This window comes from Daktulosphaira vitifoliae, unplaced genomic scaffold, assembly GCF_025091365.1.
Source record: "Daktulosphaira vitifoliae isolate Bord-2020 unplaced genomic scaffold, ASM2509136v1 Scaffold_4, whole genome shotgun sequence".
NCBI classification, from domain to species: Eukaryota; Metazoa; Arthropoda; class Insecta; order Hemiptera; family Phylloxeridae; genus Daktulosphaira; species Daktulosphaira vitifoliae.
Window position 1 is genome coordinate 14,628,673 of NW_026099575.1, and position 14,361 is coordinate 14,643,033.

A 14,361-nucleotide genomic window follows, 5' to 3' on the forward strand; every position below is an offset into this window, starting at 1 on the left:
TATGAAAATTGTGAGTCACACTATCATAATACTTCCATAAATCATAAAAACTTGTTATATTACGAAACACACATTTGAGTTTTAATAAATACGTTTTTAGTCATATATTCCATTATGGATTTTTTTTATTAATTATTTTAAATTGTCCCATCAGACATTTTATTTATTATTACTTCGATAATGTGAATCTAAAACATTCGCGATTGGCTTATAAGTCGACGTAATATAATATAAGTTACAGTACATACAATGCAAGTTTATGATACACGAAACATTGGAATACACATCGCAATATGAGTGCAAGAGGGCCATATATAAAATTTTGTAATATTTGACATTTTGATACAGTTCAATATGATGTAATATTATCTATCTAAATATATAAGCAACATACATACAATCTTATTTGAACAAAAATAAATTCTTAAAATGTAACACACAGTGTAACTTTTATGGAAGGTTAATACTTAGCAGTTTATTTCCAAACTTCTTTCTTCAGGATAAAACAATTTTACACTCACACGTGTCAAATAGTTATATTGTAATTTTTTCAATTACAAATGTTGTTCGTTAAAATATTTGTGGTATGAAATTTTTGTTGTTATCATAAAACGAAAATTAACATGAAGATTTAAGATCATTTTAAATTGGTGTCGTTTAAGCCGTTTGGACCAGTTTAGAGTTTTGTCAAAAACTATGTTTTCAACATTTCACAACAATATATTAAAAGGAGTTAAGACGTAAGATTGTCAAAGACTAAGAGAAACATCAGATAGTTGGGTCGCATTAACGAGTTCTTCCATAACGACCATCGATAATAATTCTTATTATTATTATCATAGTTAATTCTTATCTGACGACACACTTTAATACTTACAGAACATTATTATTTTTTATACAGCTGTTCATGAACAAACAATATGAACAAAATTAATAATCTTGTCATATAACTGTCTTGGATATAAAACAAATCGCGTAGTATTAATTAAATAAGGCCGAATCCAAAAAATTCTGTTTAAGAAATCATTGCATGTAACTATAGATTTGACAATTATGACCTGCACAACTCTTTTACACACTTAAGTTTGTAACACTTATTGGTCTAGAATTTTAACTATATTTTTAACCTACTACAATACTTTCTACGCCGATATTAAAAATATAAAGGATTATAGCAAGCTCTTGAATTAAAAAGTGATTATTTTTGTAAACACTATTTTTAAATTTGAAACTAAAATAATAATTTAACACTAAAATGAAATAATTTTACACTTAAAAAGTGAACGTTAATATCGCTTTTATATACAAATGCATAATCAAGCAATTATCTTCTTGATTTGAACGATTAAATTACACTGTTGTAGGTTTAAGGAAAAGTCCATACGTATTTATGAAGTTTGAATAGGATTACTAATTGAATCAACTCAATTTTAAATGGATATTCTGAAGAAAGCTCATGATGAGAATTTCGGAAAGATGAATAAAATTATTTAAGCAAATATTATGGTTAACTTAAAACTGTGTGAACTGGGCTACTATCATAATTTTTTAATGTGAATCATTTTCTATCGTACATTTATAATTGTAGTTAACGAAGCGTGAAATCTAAGCTACATAATTATAAATTTAATATTTATCTTAATAAAGCAAAAAATCGTGTCAAGACCTACCAGTACAGGTATGTGATCCACAAAATAGCACATAAACAATATTGCCACAGCATATCCGATGGATACGTCCTGAACTAGGGATACTTTTTTGGCCAAACACGGCGCTCGGCTGTTCGTTGACGATGCGGACATAGATGTAGTGGACGGGAGATATCTGGATCCGTACTTATATGGCGGTAAGCCCATTGTAGAAGTGGCATAACTATCGAGTGTACCAGTAGTGGCCATGGCATTCGTATCGATAAGTCTCTTGGTCTCGTCTAATCGCCGAAGCGTATCATCCTGATGATTGAATTGATGACGGTGATCTTGATGCAAAAGAGCTCTAGGACCACCGTTTAAAAACGTCAAAGGTGCACCATTAGCTGGTGACGTCGGAAGGCGCATTAAATCTTGCACCAGCGCACAGTCGCTTCGATAGGGTACCACCCGATCACTACAGTCGCTGACACTGTGACGGATACCACCACGACTACAACTAGACACTGTGGATAGATCTGACATGCACGAGGACAAATCAGAAGATGAGCTCACAAGTAGAGGATTAGGCGGACCTTTCTTACGGCCGGCAGCGCAACCTAATGCTGCGGAAGTTAAAGCTACGACAGCTAAGGATGCGTGTAGTACAAGGGAAAAAACAGCGTAACGCCTGTCCGTAGGAGGAGCGCACGGATCAGCCTGAGCGATAAGTGAGGCGGCTCCAACACATGCACTCACTATAGAAAGACTAGCTAGGTGATAGAGTAATAGTGGTCGTCCGCCAGCTGCCACCGTACTTTTTTTGCGTCTTAATCCAGCCATCAACGCTAACGAAGCTAAAGTACCGGCTTGCATAGTATGTGCCGCCGTCCACAACCATTGCACTGCACTGCATAAGGCTGGTTCGTCTGGCCTGAACAGCGATAACGCTGATCCGGAAGATGAAGCTATCTGCTTGGCAATAGCCTCACCGAGCAATGCGATTAACAGCGGGTCTGACGGTCGCCACTGGCCTCGGCCAAACCAAAGAACCAGAATAGCCCAGCACAGCCATACTATCGACAGAGGACCGCCAATTCCCGTCGTCAACCAAACCAATGCTTCGGAATGCATCATTCATATTTCTGGAATAAAACAAAAATCAATTAGTAAATTATTTAACTTTTTCTTCGGTGTACACTAATAATTACTGTCTTAAGAATGCATGAAAAGTAAATTTCTACCCTCTATCCTGCAATCAACGCATAACATATGGATATTAATTAAATGAAATAAAAATCATATAAAATTCTCTTTCAATGAAAATCGTTTTAAAACGATCTTTAAATAACAAGAAACGTAGTTATCGTTATAAAAAAAAATAGTATATGCTAAAAAAAGCTATTGAAATTCATAGATTATAACGTTGTTAAAATGCTTCGGTCGCTGTTATGGAATTACAAATTTAAAAAATTTACACTTCGTTATTTTACGTTTTTATGAAGAGTAGGCGTTACACGGATCTAAGATTTACACAACAAACATTAGTTGGGATTTATTCTTGGATGACATTGACTTTACACGAGAAATTATAAAAGAAACTATGAAGCAAACTTCATTGCTCGACACAGCTAGCTTAATAGTCGGCTATTTTCAACAATACAACGACATCCGTCTTAATCACCAACACATTTCTTATTTAATACTTTTATGGTTTCAGATGAACTCGGTTGACAGTACGCAAGAAGACTACGCTTTATTATGGGGCGTCAACTGGGAGAGAACGACCTCCGCTCGTATGATATTAACAATTCATGTTCTAACCATATGGCCGGTGTATTTAAATGAAACTTCGCTGCCGACAATTACGTTTTATATTCCCTCCATCTCTTCTTAAGATCATAATAATGATAATTATTGGTGAATTTTTGAAAAGAAGAGGAGTGGAAGGTCAAAAAACAAAACCCACAGGTTAAAATGCGTCGAATATTTTAATTCAATAGTTACCATACACAATTTAGGAAAAATATTACTGGATCTATAGGCATTTCACTTGACCGTTCATAATCGCTAGTTATCTACACATTGTATCATTGACTATGTATTATGGTGCTCTCACTTAACGTGCGGTACACAGTTTTCTCCTCTACGCGCATTGAAGTCTTTAGTACAAGCGTATAAGTATTTTTTTTTGCGTCATCAATCATAGGCTCAACTAATATTTCTGTTAGCTACGGTTTATGGACGTTTAAACATTTTTTTTTGCTCGAATATCAAATTAAATTTGCAATACCGATCAATAAGACGCCTCCTGTTTTTTAAGGCCCAATTATAATTTTTATGCAAAATACTACCATGACAATTGGTTTTATAAAAATACGAATTAATGTAATTTAAATGCCTGAAACTAAAGTTGAACTTTTTTAACTTATTATAATAAGTATTGCTAAACTAAACTAATTAATGATCGAGGTATTATGATATACTTTAGATAACGTACTTAGAGTTTTCACTGCACTCATTTCTTGAATGCAACGTTCTCGCGCTCCAAAAAAACAAACAAAATAGCGACGCAGTGTTATGATACACATTTTGTCAGTCAAAAATAACAACAGATTAAAAAAATGTCATTAAAAACAGTATTATTTTTCCCATGAATGTGAAATCTTTTATTTTTCACTTTAATTTAAATGTATCAAGAAATTAATGTAGTATACGATTTTACAACATTAAAATGACCGACTTAATTATTCTGTAATATCAGAATCATATGTACAGTGATTTTTTTTTTTTTGGTGCACTAAAATTATAATGGTCTCCATTTTTAAAAATGGCTATGAAAATTATTTTTAATTTTATACAAAAAATCAACCATAATTCATACAATAAAATTATAGAACCAAAAAATTTGAAGTCGATTCATGGTGATGAATTGTTTTCTATAATACAATAGTGATAACCCTTGTAGTGCACATTAACTAACAAAACAACGAGTCAAATTAATATTAAACGTAGTTTAGTGACCTTTAGTTAGTGCCAGATATTTTCACGAGCGTATCTAAGGTTGTATAACCAAATATTGGTTTTTTTAAATTAAAGGTCATCTATATCACTTCACTTACACCTCCGAATTCACAATTTCCTAACATTTAACTTTTTAAAATAAGTCGATATCACATTGATGATACATTACAATGCATATTGCAAATACAAATTATGGAGTGATAATGAAAACGATTAAAATATTAATAATCGATCTGTAATCGAATTGATATGTAGTATACGCAACAATTATAAACGTCGGGTAAAGGACTAACCGCCTCAGTTTACTATTTAGCTCCTCCCAGAAATTCATCAAAATTATATACAATGCTATGTAGAAATTGTATTTTTTTTTTTTGAGGAAGAGAATTAAATAGAAAATTAAATTAATGTAAAAAAAAAACTCGGTTTGTCTAAAATACATATAATTAAAGACGTCTTGCCTCGAGTCTTAAAACTGATTTTGCATTACACGCTAAAAAATATTTACTCTGAATAGTAAAATATATTTAATAAAAAGCGCTTTGAACGGTAGAGAAACGTGTTTTTTAGTTAGGACTTAATAAACTGGTGTTGAAGTCTTGAGGGGGAGATCATTTTTACGTTCATTACTTCAGTATATTTGAGGTGGATTAGCAACATTTTGTTATCCTCAAACCGAAGTCTAACTTAAACATAATCTAACCGAAAAGTCGTTAGCGAGTTGATAAAATACAATGTTTTTAGAGAGTTCTTAGCTGCAGGCTCCGATAGTAAAACGCGATAAGATTAACGATGTCTTCGAAATGTCGTTTAACTGTTACATACCCGGAATCACTTGTACATACGACGACGGTGTGACGAGTCAATCGAGGAAGTTCATGTCTGAGAACGCAGCATGTAAAGAGATGCGCTGGGCGATTATCCAAACGATATCTAACGGTTCAATGCAAATATCATAATAGCACATTTCCTCATGCGGATAGATGAAACAAATTAAAAATTACGAAAGTACCTGCAGAACAGTCTACCTAGATTGTGCAATATACTAAGAAGAACAAGTATTTTCCACGTGGAAATTTGTTTTGAAAAAAGGACTACTCTACTTTTATTGTGAACATCTTTAACTTATTAAGTTATTCAAAATTAAGTAATAAATCTGTGACATTTAGTGAGAAGTATAATTTTCACTGACACGAACCGTTCCCGTGTCTAAAGTAAACATTTATTTATGTCGATTACCAAGAATATATAAATCATTCCAAAGATTAAACAAAATACCACTAGCTCAGAATAAGCAATAATGTCTAATGACATTTGTGACATGTTAAATTATTTAACAAAGGCATTTGAGAAATACGAGGAAACGTTTATGTCCGACCTCAATTATATTTTCAGTTGTTTTTGATGTCATCGGCCAGCGTTTAAATGAAATAATCGACCGAAACCACAGTAAAATATACTCAGAATTAATCGAATTCGGCACCAACACAAACGTTATTATTATTATTGTTGTTGTTATCGGACATCAAAAAACGATTCAAAAAATTTACCACTCGACAAATTTTTTAACAACCGTTATGGTAATAATTCCGCGTCAATCGTAACAAAGCGACGAAATAGATACCAAACCAGAGTACAGTCATCAGCGTTAAATTAATTTACTAATTGTGAAGTACCAAGGTCGTGGATTCACTGTGATAGACAATAACACATGAGATTTGGGCGAAAATGGTTATTTTCTTTCGATTTTTTTCGAGAAAGCATCACGTCCGTCCGATTAACGTGAGACGCCTAATAACAATGAAGTATTCTCAAATGTGAAAAAACGTGTGTACTCGACTGCGAGACGTACCTAAGCTCTAACAAAGTAGTATGATCGTCGCACGTGAAACAAACACTTCACTTTCATCTCTCTTTGCGCATTGCACATGGTGTACAATAATACACGCGTCAACGGCACTGGTATTATCCTTGTTGTACTTGTTATTATTATTGAAGTGGTTCGCATTGTTCTATAGGATTCAATGTATAAGTCGTTGTGGCCTTGATCGTTTGACTCACAAGTCGCTGCCACTTTCTCTGGGGTTCGCCTCTTCGATTCACCAAGGCAGCAAAAATGTAGAACACACGATACGCCAAACAATAAGTAAAAAACTCAATCACGACAAATCGCGGAATCGGCAGGCAAAACCACCCTGACAATTAACAAACAGTACAACAATAAATTTCATTATAGTCAGATTTCAAAAATCGGGTCGCCGCTAATAACCCATTAAAGATATACTGCCAAGCGCTTTACGTGCAAACTTTTAACTGTTAAGTATACGCCTACACTATTTTAATAACGTTCTTAATCATTACATAAATTCGTGATGCTTAGTGTTTATGTAGCTAAGCTGCAATTTTTTATGTCATACCAGTAGCGTAAGTAAGCAGAGCGATGGGGGCCATTACCCCTCTGAAATATATTTTAATGACTGCAGCTTTTAGAGGGGAATTTGCCTACTACAATGTCACACCTACCCCCTAGAGTCACGCCTCTGAAGTGATACGCTTTTGTATTATAGATATTTTTTTTTAATAGGTACTAGAGTGAAAAAAACCCATCAGAAAAAACCTAGTGGGCTTTTTAGGATAAATCCAGGTAACTTTCAAAAACCCATAAAAAATTCCGGATAATTTTTATTTATAAGTTTGCTTTTAGCATAAAAAAAAGTCTATTATTAAAAATGATTTTTTTTTGTTTAAAATAAAACATTGTGCATTTATATTTAATATAATCATTATTTAAAAACATAAAAATTAAAGAAACGATATTTTATTTCCGATGTGGGCTTAGAGGCTATTAGCGATGACATAATATGTTTATATTATTATTATTATTACTTGTTTGTGCCTGTCAATAAAAAAAATATTATTTATGCTATAAGTATAATTATTATTTAAGACGGATTTTTTTCTGGTAAAACTACCCGGGCAATAGATTGATACAAACCCGGTAGGTTAAAACTTTTAAAAATACTGATGTTATGGATTTTTTCAACCCCAATTAGAACTTATAAACAAAAATTTTGTTTTTTTTCTAACTACAAATTTATTTTGATTATGCGATTTTTTTTTAATGTTATTTTCAAATAAAAGAGAGATATTATATTGTTAAATTTTTTTATAATCGAATTTAGCACCTTTGGTGATCTTTCATACGTTCATCGTAGTAAAGTATAAAAGAAAATAATGGATCTAATGGAGTAACAGAGCTTAGGGCTATGATTTCTTATAATTTATTTAAACCTATTCAGTACTAAAAAAAAATATTGATTAAATAAAAAAACTAAATTTTCTAAATTATAATGTGTTGAAATTTGTTTTGGTTAATGCATTAATAAGCTGTTTCTGGCTACAAACGATACTAATTAAAGACTCGTAATACACAACACAAAAATGACAGTAATCAGAACGTTTTCACTAACTGTCGAAGACTGGAATGAAGAGGCACATGTCCAAGAAAGAATGTATTAAAACCCGATGGACAACTGACAGAGGTGAAAGCGTACAAGCTAATATAACATTATTGACATCGCTCAAACAGTGGCTAGTATTTACTGTGGTCTATTCGTTAGTAAAATGTGTATATAAAGTATAGTGGAAAATGAGAAAATCCCACAAAGATATTGACTTCAATAAAAATCAATATAAAAATTTCAATTTTTAAAACATAAAATTAATTACATGAAAAATATATTAGAGATGTACGGGAGAAAAGAATACGGCGAAATCGATGCGTACTTTATATTCTTTTTTTAATGCGTGACGAAATAATTATTTAACACTTCTTGTAAGTGCTAATTATACTGTTTAACAGTTACCGTAATATTGCTCTTAAAGCCAGATTAGCTGTTTGTCTAAGAACATAATTTAGTGTAAATAAATATAATACTTTCGATAAACTAGCCAAAAAGAACAAAGATATTTTAGAAACTGAAAATATAAACTACAACTAGTAAAGAAATTAATAAATATTAACTTCTCCGAGAAGTCTAATATATATATTTAACACGATAAACATATATGTTGGTATACAACAAGTTTTTATTTTTCTCGGAAAGAAGAAAATAATTGATTATTACATATAATAATATATGTTGTTAATTATGATTAATTACTTAAATGTATATAAATTATACGTTGATTCCTCAAATTATTCATTAAAAATTACCAATAGTTCCACTTATCTTTAATTTTTTACAGTTTATTAGTTTAATAATATTCAGTTTTCAGATAACGTATAAAAAAAAATAATCATGAAAATGTAAACGCATTTTATCTAATGTGCACTACATAAGTCGCATTTTTATTAACTACTCGATAAATATTTACTGGACTGTTGTCGATACTGCTAAATAATTTATTATTCGTGCGAAGCTTTTCGATTGAACACGATATTCATGCAAATGGCGTTATAGTGTGGGTTAGGCCATCATATTCCTAGACATTAATGCATTAATTTTTACAAAAGTAAGCAATGTGCAAGCATCTTAAACATTCGTCAAATGACAACGAGTTCGACGTTTTGTCTTCAGTACAGCACACCTACATACTATCTGCACGTTTCACATGTTGTTATGCATAATACTACAGTAATAATCTGAGCACGACACGCTTAACACAAGCAATATTTCTTTACTGTAATAGGTTTTTAGCCTTAAAGCTAAATCGATTCTTATTTCACACAACCGTAAAATCTTATCAAAAAAGATTGTCATCGTTCGCTAGTAACGAATTTGATATGCGACAAAATTCGTTTAAATTTTCTTCAACATCGCTAAATTACGGGGTATTTAATTTAATCGAAAATGTACTTAATCACAGTCAAGCTGCAGCCAAACAAAATAGAATATGGTTTTTTTCAGGTCCGTGTTCTTCTAGGCATAAAACTGCATATGATAACATTATAAAACAACCGCTGACCCAACGTATTAAATTTATAAATACACATCTTTATACGATGCCGGCGCTAGGTTTAGTGGGGACAAGGATTCCCCTGATCCAGGACAAAGGAGATTGAAGTAGTATAGATTTCCCCAATAAAAATTATTGCACGGTGAAGATATTTTTTTTTCTTTTGGAGGGGATAATAACATTTTTTCTTATATATAACCTCCTAAAAAACAAAACCCTAACTACGCCACTGCTATGTGCGAGGTCCGAAGCATGTTCCTCGCTCGCTCTGACCTCGTGCTGGCATTGCCTTTACATATCTTTATGCATATACACTTGATTTACTACCCGAGTACATAAAATATATTACAAAGTATATGTATTATTAAAATGATCATGCCTAGACTTTTCTAGACATGACAAGACTGACAAAACAACTAAGTACTTCGTACATTTTCAAAATTCAATACCCATTATGCTACTATTATTTTTAGTCGTTATGAAAACCTATGATGATTATTATAACAGCGGTATACCTTCACCAATCTACGGTCAGTAATAAATACGTCTCATTAACGATGATTACAGTATTTAAGGAGGAAAAATCAACTTGGGGCAATTGATATAAACTATGAATAAATATAGTCTACTTTAAGACATAAAAATGAACATAAATACCACATGATTATTATATGTACATTATGCGTTTCTTAGAATTACAAGAGAGACGACTTCCCTCCTATATTCAATGTAATATACTTCATAATATGATGGGTGTCTTTTTAAACAGTGTTAAATTAGATGTTACTTTGTTAATTTATTCTGTACTAAAATGTATATATTTTATTTTATAAAAAAAATCATACGATCTTAAAATTAAAATTTAGTTATTAAACTAAGTAATATAGTTATTGGAGTCATGGCTCGATTAAGACATTTTGAGTTACGGGGACAAAGTCAAAATGGCTACTAAAATAAACACTTCATATAAAAAGAATTGATCACTTGTAGCTTATATTATTTAAAACTTGAAAATATTTAACTCAAAACGCCATACAAATTACTAAATAACCGCGGATACGTATTTCTAGAACAAGGTTACCATATCAACGCTAAAAGTATATTGACATCCCAAGCGAAAAATATTCTTTTATTAACCCCAGTGACCATATCATATAGTGCCGTTATCACATTTTGCTAATTTACACAATTTTAACAATTAATTTTTCAGTTAGCCAAGACCTTAATTATTCTTATTTTTAAACATTACCATTCCCTCCCTTACATTAAGTTCATTGTAATTATTTACGTTTTTAATTAGTTGTACAGTTTTAATAGAATGATTATAAATGGTAAGCCATAGGCGATTTATCAACTTCTTGAATTTTAATATTTCTTAAGTGTTCTTTAAACCTGACCCCTATGTTTCTTTTGTTTGTTCTACGTAATATGTTTTACAACTTTCACATTATATTTTATAAATACCCGACTTCCCCTCTTCTTCAAAGCATTAAATGATAAAAAAATGAACAAAAATAGGTAAATATGGACTTGACTGAAGTAGCAAGAATTTTATATGAATAAACTTTGCATACTAAAAAGTAATAAAAAAAACTTCTTCATATATAATGACAAAATTAGTATAATAATTAAATAATTTCTATAGAAAAGTTTTACTAAAATATTAGTGATGTTACAAATCCTTATTTTTTGTGTCGAACCATTCAATTTTGAATGGTTCGAAAAAAAAAAAAGTTCAGTTCAATTTTCAAACAAAGTTCGATTTGGTTCAAACATCACTTATGTATTAAAACACACTAAAGAATTCTTTTTATTAAAAAAAACGTACTAATATTGCTAGAATATGTAAAATCCAAAAGAGATAATGATTATCAACAAATAAAAACAATGTTACGGTCATAAGTATCAAGTCATACGAACAATTTTAATCGCATTATTTTTGTTCAACATTTGATTTCTTTGGCACAATAATAGTTTTTTTGGTCTGGTCACGTATTACCTCCGGTTTTAGGTCGATTCGAAAAATATATTTAAAAAATGGCCAACCACCAACGCCGCCAAACGGACCGGACCGTCCCGCAGAAAAAGAGAGAGGAATAAAACGTGTCGCATAAACAACGGTAGAAAAGAATTTAAAAAAAACGGGCGGTTCAAGTCGTGTGACCTCGATCTGGATTTACGGATTCATCGTATATAATATATTTGTAATGGTTCAAATCGAAGAAAATGAAATTTAGCGACATTGAAGTATAAGCAATCTTAATCAAAATAACCAAAGTAAAATTGTCTTTATTTACTATGATTGCTAAGGTACAAGTATTTTATAATTTACAGCATGTACAAACTTAAATGCAAGTCGTTCAGATTACAATGATCCACTTAATTGCTAATGTTTATGGCTAGGGCTGGGAATTATTTGTACTTACAAATTTTGTTTGAGCCGTTTTGAAGAGTCTCAAGTTTGCAACTTTGTCATAAGATTATGTAGTAACGTAGAAATATTTTTCATTTAGGGGAGACAACCCTCTGTCCACCCTAAAATTATAATCTCAGTAACAACAAATTACTAAGTTTTCGAATCAATTAATAAAAAATATTTGCTGGCGGTGACGTGATTATAATAACTTAACAAAATGTATAAATACATATTCCCAGTCCCATTATGACCTTTTATTCACAGACACGAGCCCTTATAATAAATTCTTAGACTATAGAGACCCATTTTGCAATTATTTTACTCATTTTACAATTATAAACAATGATTAATATTTAGTTGACAAAACATTGGCAGTATTTCAAGAACCTTAGAAAACCCTTTAAAAAATGAATTTAGCTCATGAAATTCAAACAAAATGAAATTTAATATAAGGTAAAACAATTTTTAGGGAAGGAGGTATTTAGAATATAAATCCACTGCATTGAATTATATTGGACCATGTTATCTGATGAAAACTTATAAAGGAAAGAAGTGTGACTTTGTTTAAACAAAGTGATACTTCTTCTGGCTCCGGCAGGTTTACTAACCAAATCTAAGTAAAAAATATCTAGACTTTTCTCGGTAATCTGTTGAACTAATTTTTTTACAAATAATACTTATATAAAATAACAGGAAAATGTTATTTCTACTTTAAAAACCTAAAAATTATTTATTGAAAGTTTTACTATCTAATATAAAACTATGGTATTATGGCAATACAACTTAAATAAAAAAATTAATAAATCATTTAAGTAACAAACAAACGGAGATTTGAGCTTTATAACCTAACCTACTTAATGAATAGTTATACTTAATAATTTTAGTAATTTGTTGAACCATCTCAGTTGGAGAACTAAGATTTTGTCAAAAATATAATACATGGGAAAATTACTCACTACCCCTTATAAGAGGAAAAAATTATATCTTCACCATGTAATTATTTTTGTCATGGGTAGAGAATATAATACCCATATCCCCCTGTAATAACGCCAACGGAACTTTTTATTTAAATTTTCATTAATTTTCAGAAAATACGAGAAAAAAAATTACTTTTGAAGTTAAAACTTCCATCGAAAAAATTCTGGCTGCAATATTATGATGGTATTATTACTATAATTTCATCTTCGAAAAAAAAAATTTCTTATGCCCATACTTTAAACGTATTATACAATGGCGTATTTAGGGTACAACAACCGGGACATATGCTCAACTGTCTTTAACTTGATTTTTAAAATATGTTTGTGCCCATTAACAAATCCTAAACACATCCTTAATAGTATAAAATTATTTAATAACTATGTTTACTGATAATTATTAGTAAATATAATTTATCCAAAATTAAAAAACAATTTTTCGCAATTCAATCGTAACGCATATTTCCCGCACATCATCTAATTAGTCACGAACATTTTTAATTTGGTTTGTACAAACACTAATTAGATTAAGAAAACTTCATCCGGTAATTTACCTCGGTTTATGTAACAATTACCAACTAAAATCATTTCCAATCTCAATTCATTTATCTTCTACTTGTATCATAAAATTCATCATCATATTATCCTTAGAAAAAAAATCATGGAATAATACAGTATGAGAAAAAATATTTATTCCTTATCTCAACGAAATTTGTTTAAACTATTTAGACGTTTTTTCTCATTCCAAATTATTAATTATGTATTTTTTATTTATTAATATAAAGAATGCATCACAATACTTACCAACACTCTGGTGACCGTCATAATTATTGTAATCCACATAATGATTATAATGATTTATTAACACACCAAAATTAAAAAAATAAATGTTGTTTTACTTGTGACGGAATAACAAGTTTCACAAGCTGTCAATACACATAAAGCACTTGGATAATTAAACAAAGTACAATTCAAAAATAATAAATGAGACGATTCTTAAATCGAAATGAACGCACGTTTTCGCAGACAATCGCCGCGTGCTACTACACATGCGGACACGAAACGACTGATCGGTAGTACACATCGGTTGATACTTTCTACGGAATTGAAATAACAGTGTTGTTAACGCGGATGACAAGAGAACGGCCATGCCGGTAGAACTATCGACATTTAACGTTTTATTTTTATGCTAAAACCATTAAATGAAATTCGAATGCATTAGATTAAATTATAATAATAACATACAAATATTTAACATTTCATCTACACACGGGGAAACTGAGTACATTTGTAAAGGCGAATAACCTATAGGCTGTTATAATCTTTCAAAATTTATATCAAGTAATTAGTCGTAAAGCGA

General features: G+C 30.8%; 1 protein-coding gene across 1 annotated transcript in view; it reads right to left on the reverse strand.

Moving 5' to 3' along the window:
• The window catches only part of LOC126904335 (uncharacterized), a 34,196-nt gene extending 20,095 nt beyond the window's left edge, over positions 1 to 14,101 (reverse strand). Inside the window, exons 1-2 of the mRNA XM_050683316.1 lie at positions 13,806 to 14,101; positions 1,671 to 2,773 (exon numbers count right to left, since the gene is read on the reverse strand). Coding sequence (XP_050539273.1) covers positions 1,671 to 2,765 — 1,095 coding nt within the window. The 5' untranslated portion in view covers positions 2,766 to 2,773; positions 13,806 to 14,101. The remainder of the gene's footprint in view (positions 1 to 1,670; positions 2,774 to 13,805) is intronic.
• Positions 14,102 to 14,361: the final 260 nt, after the last annotated feature.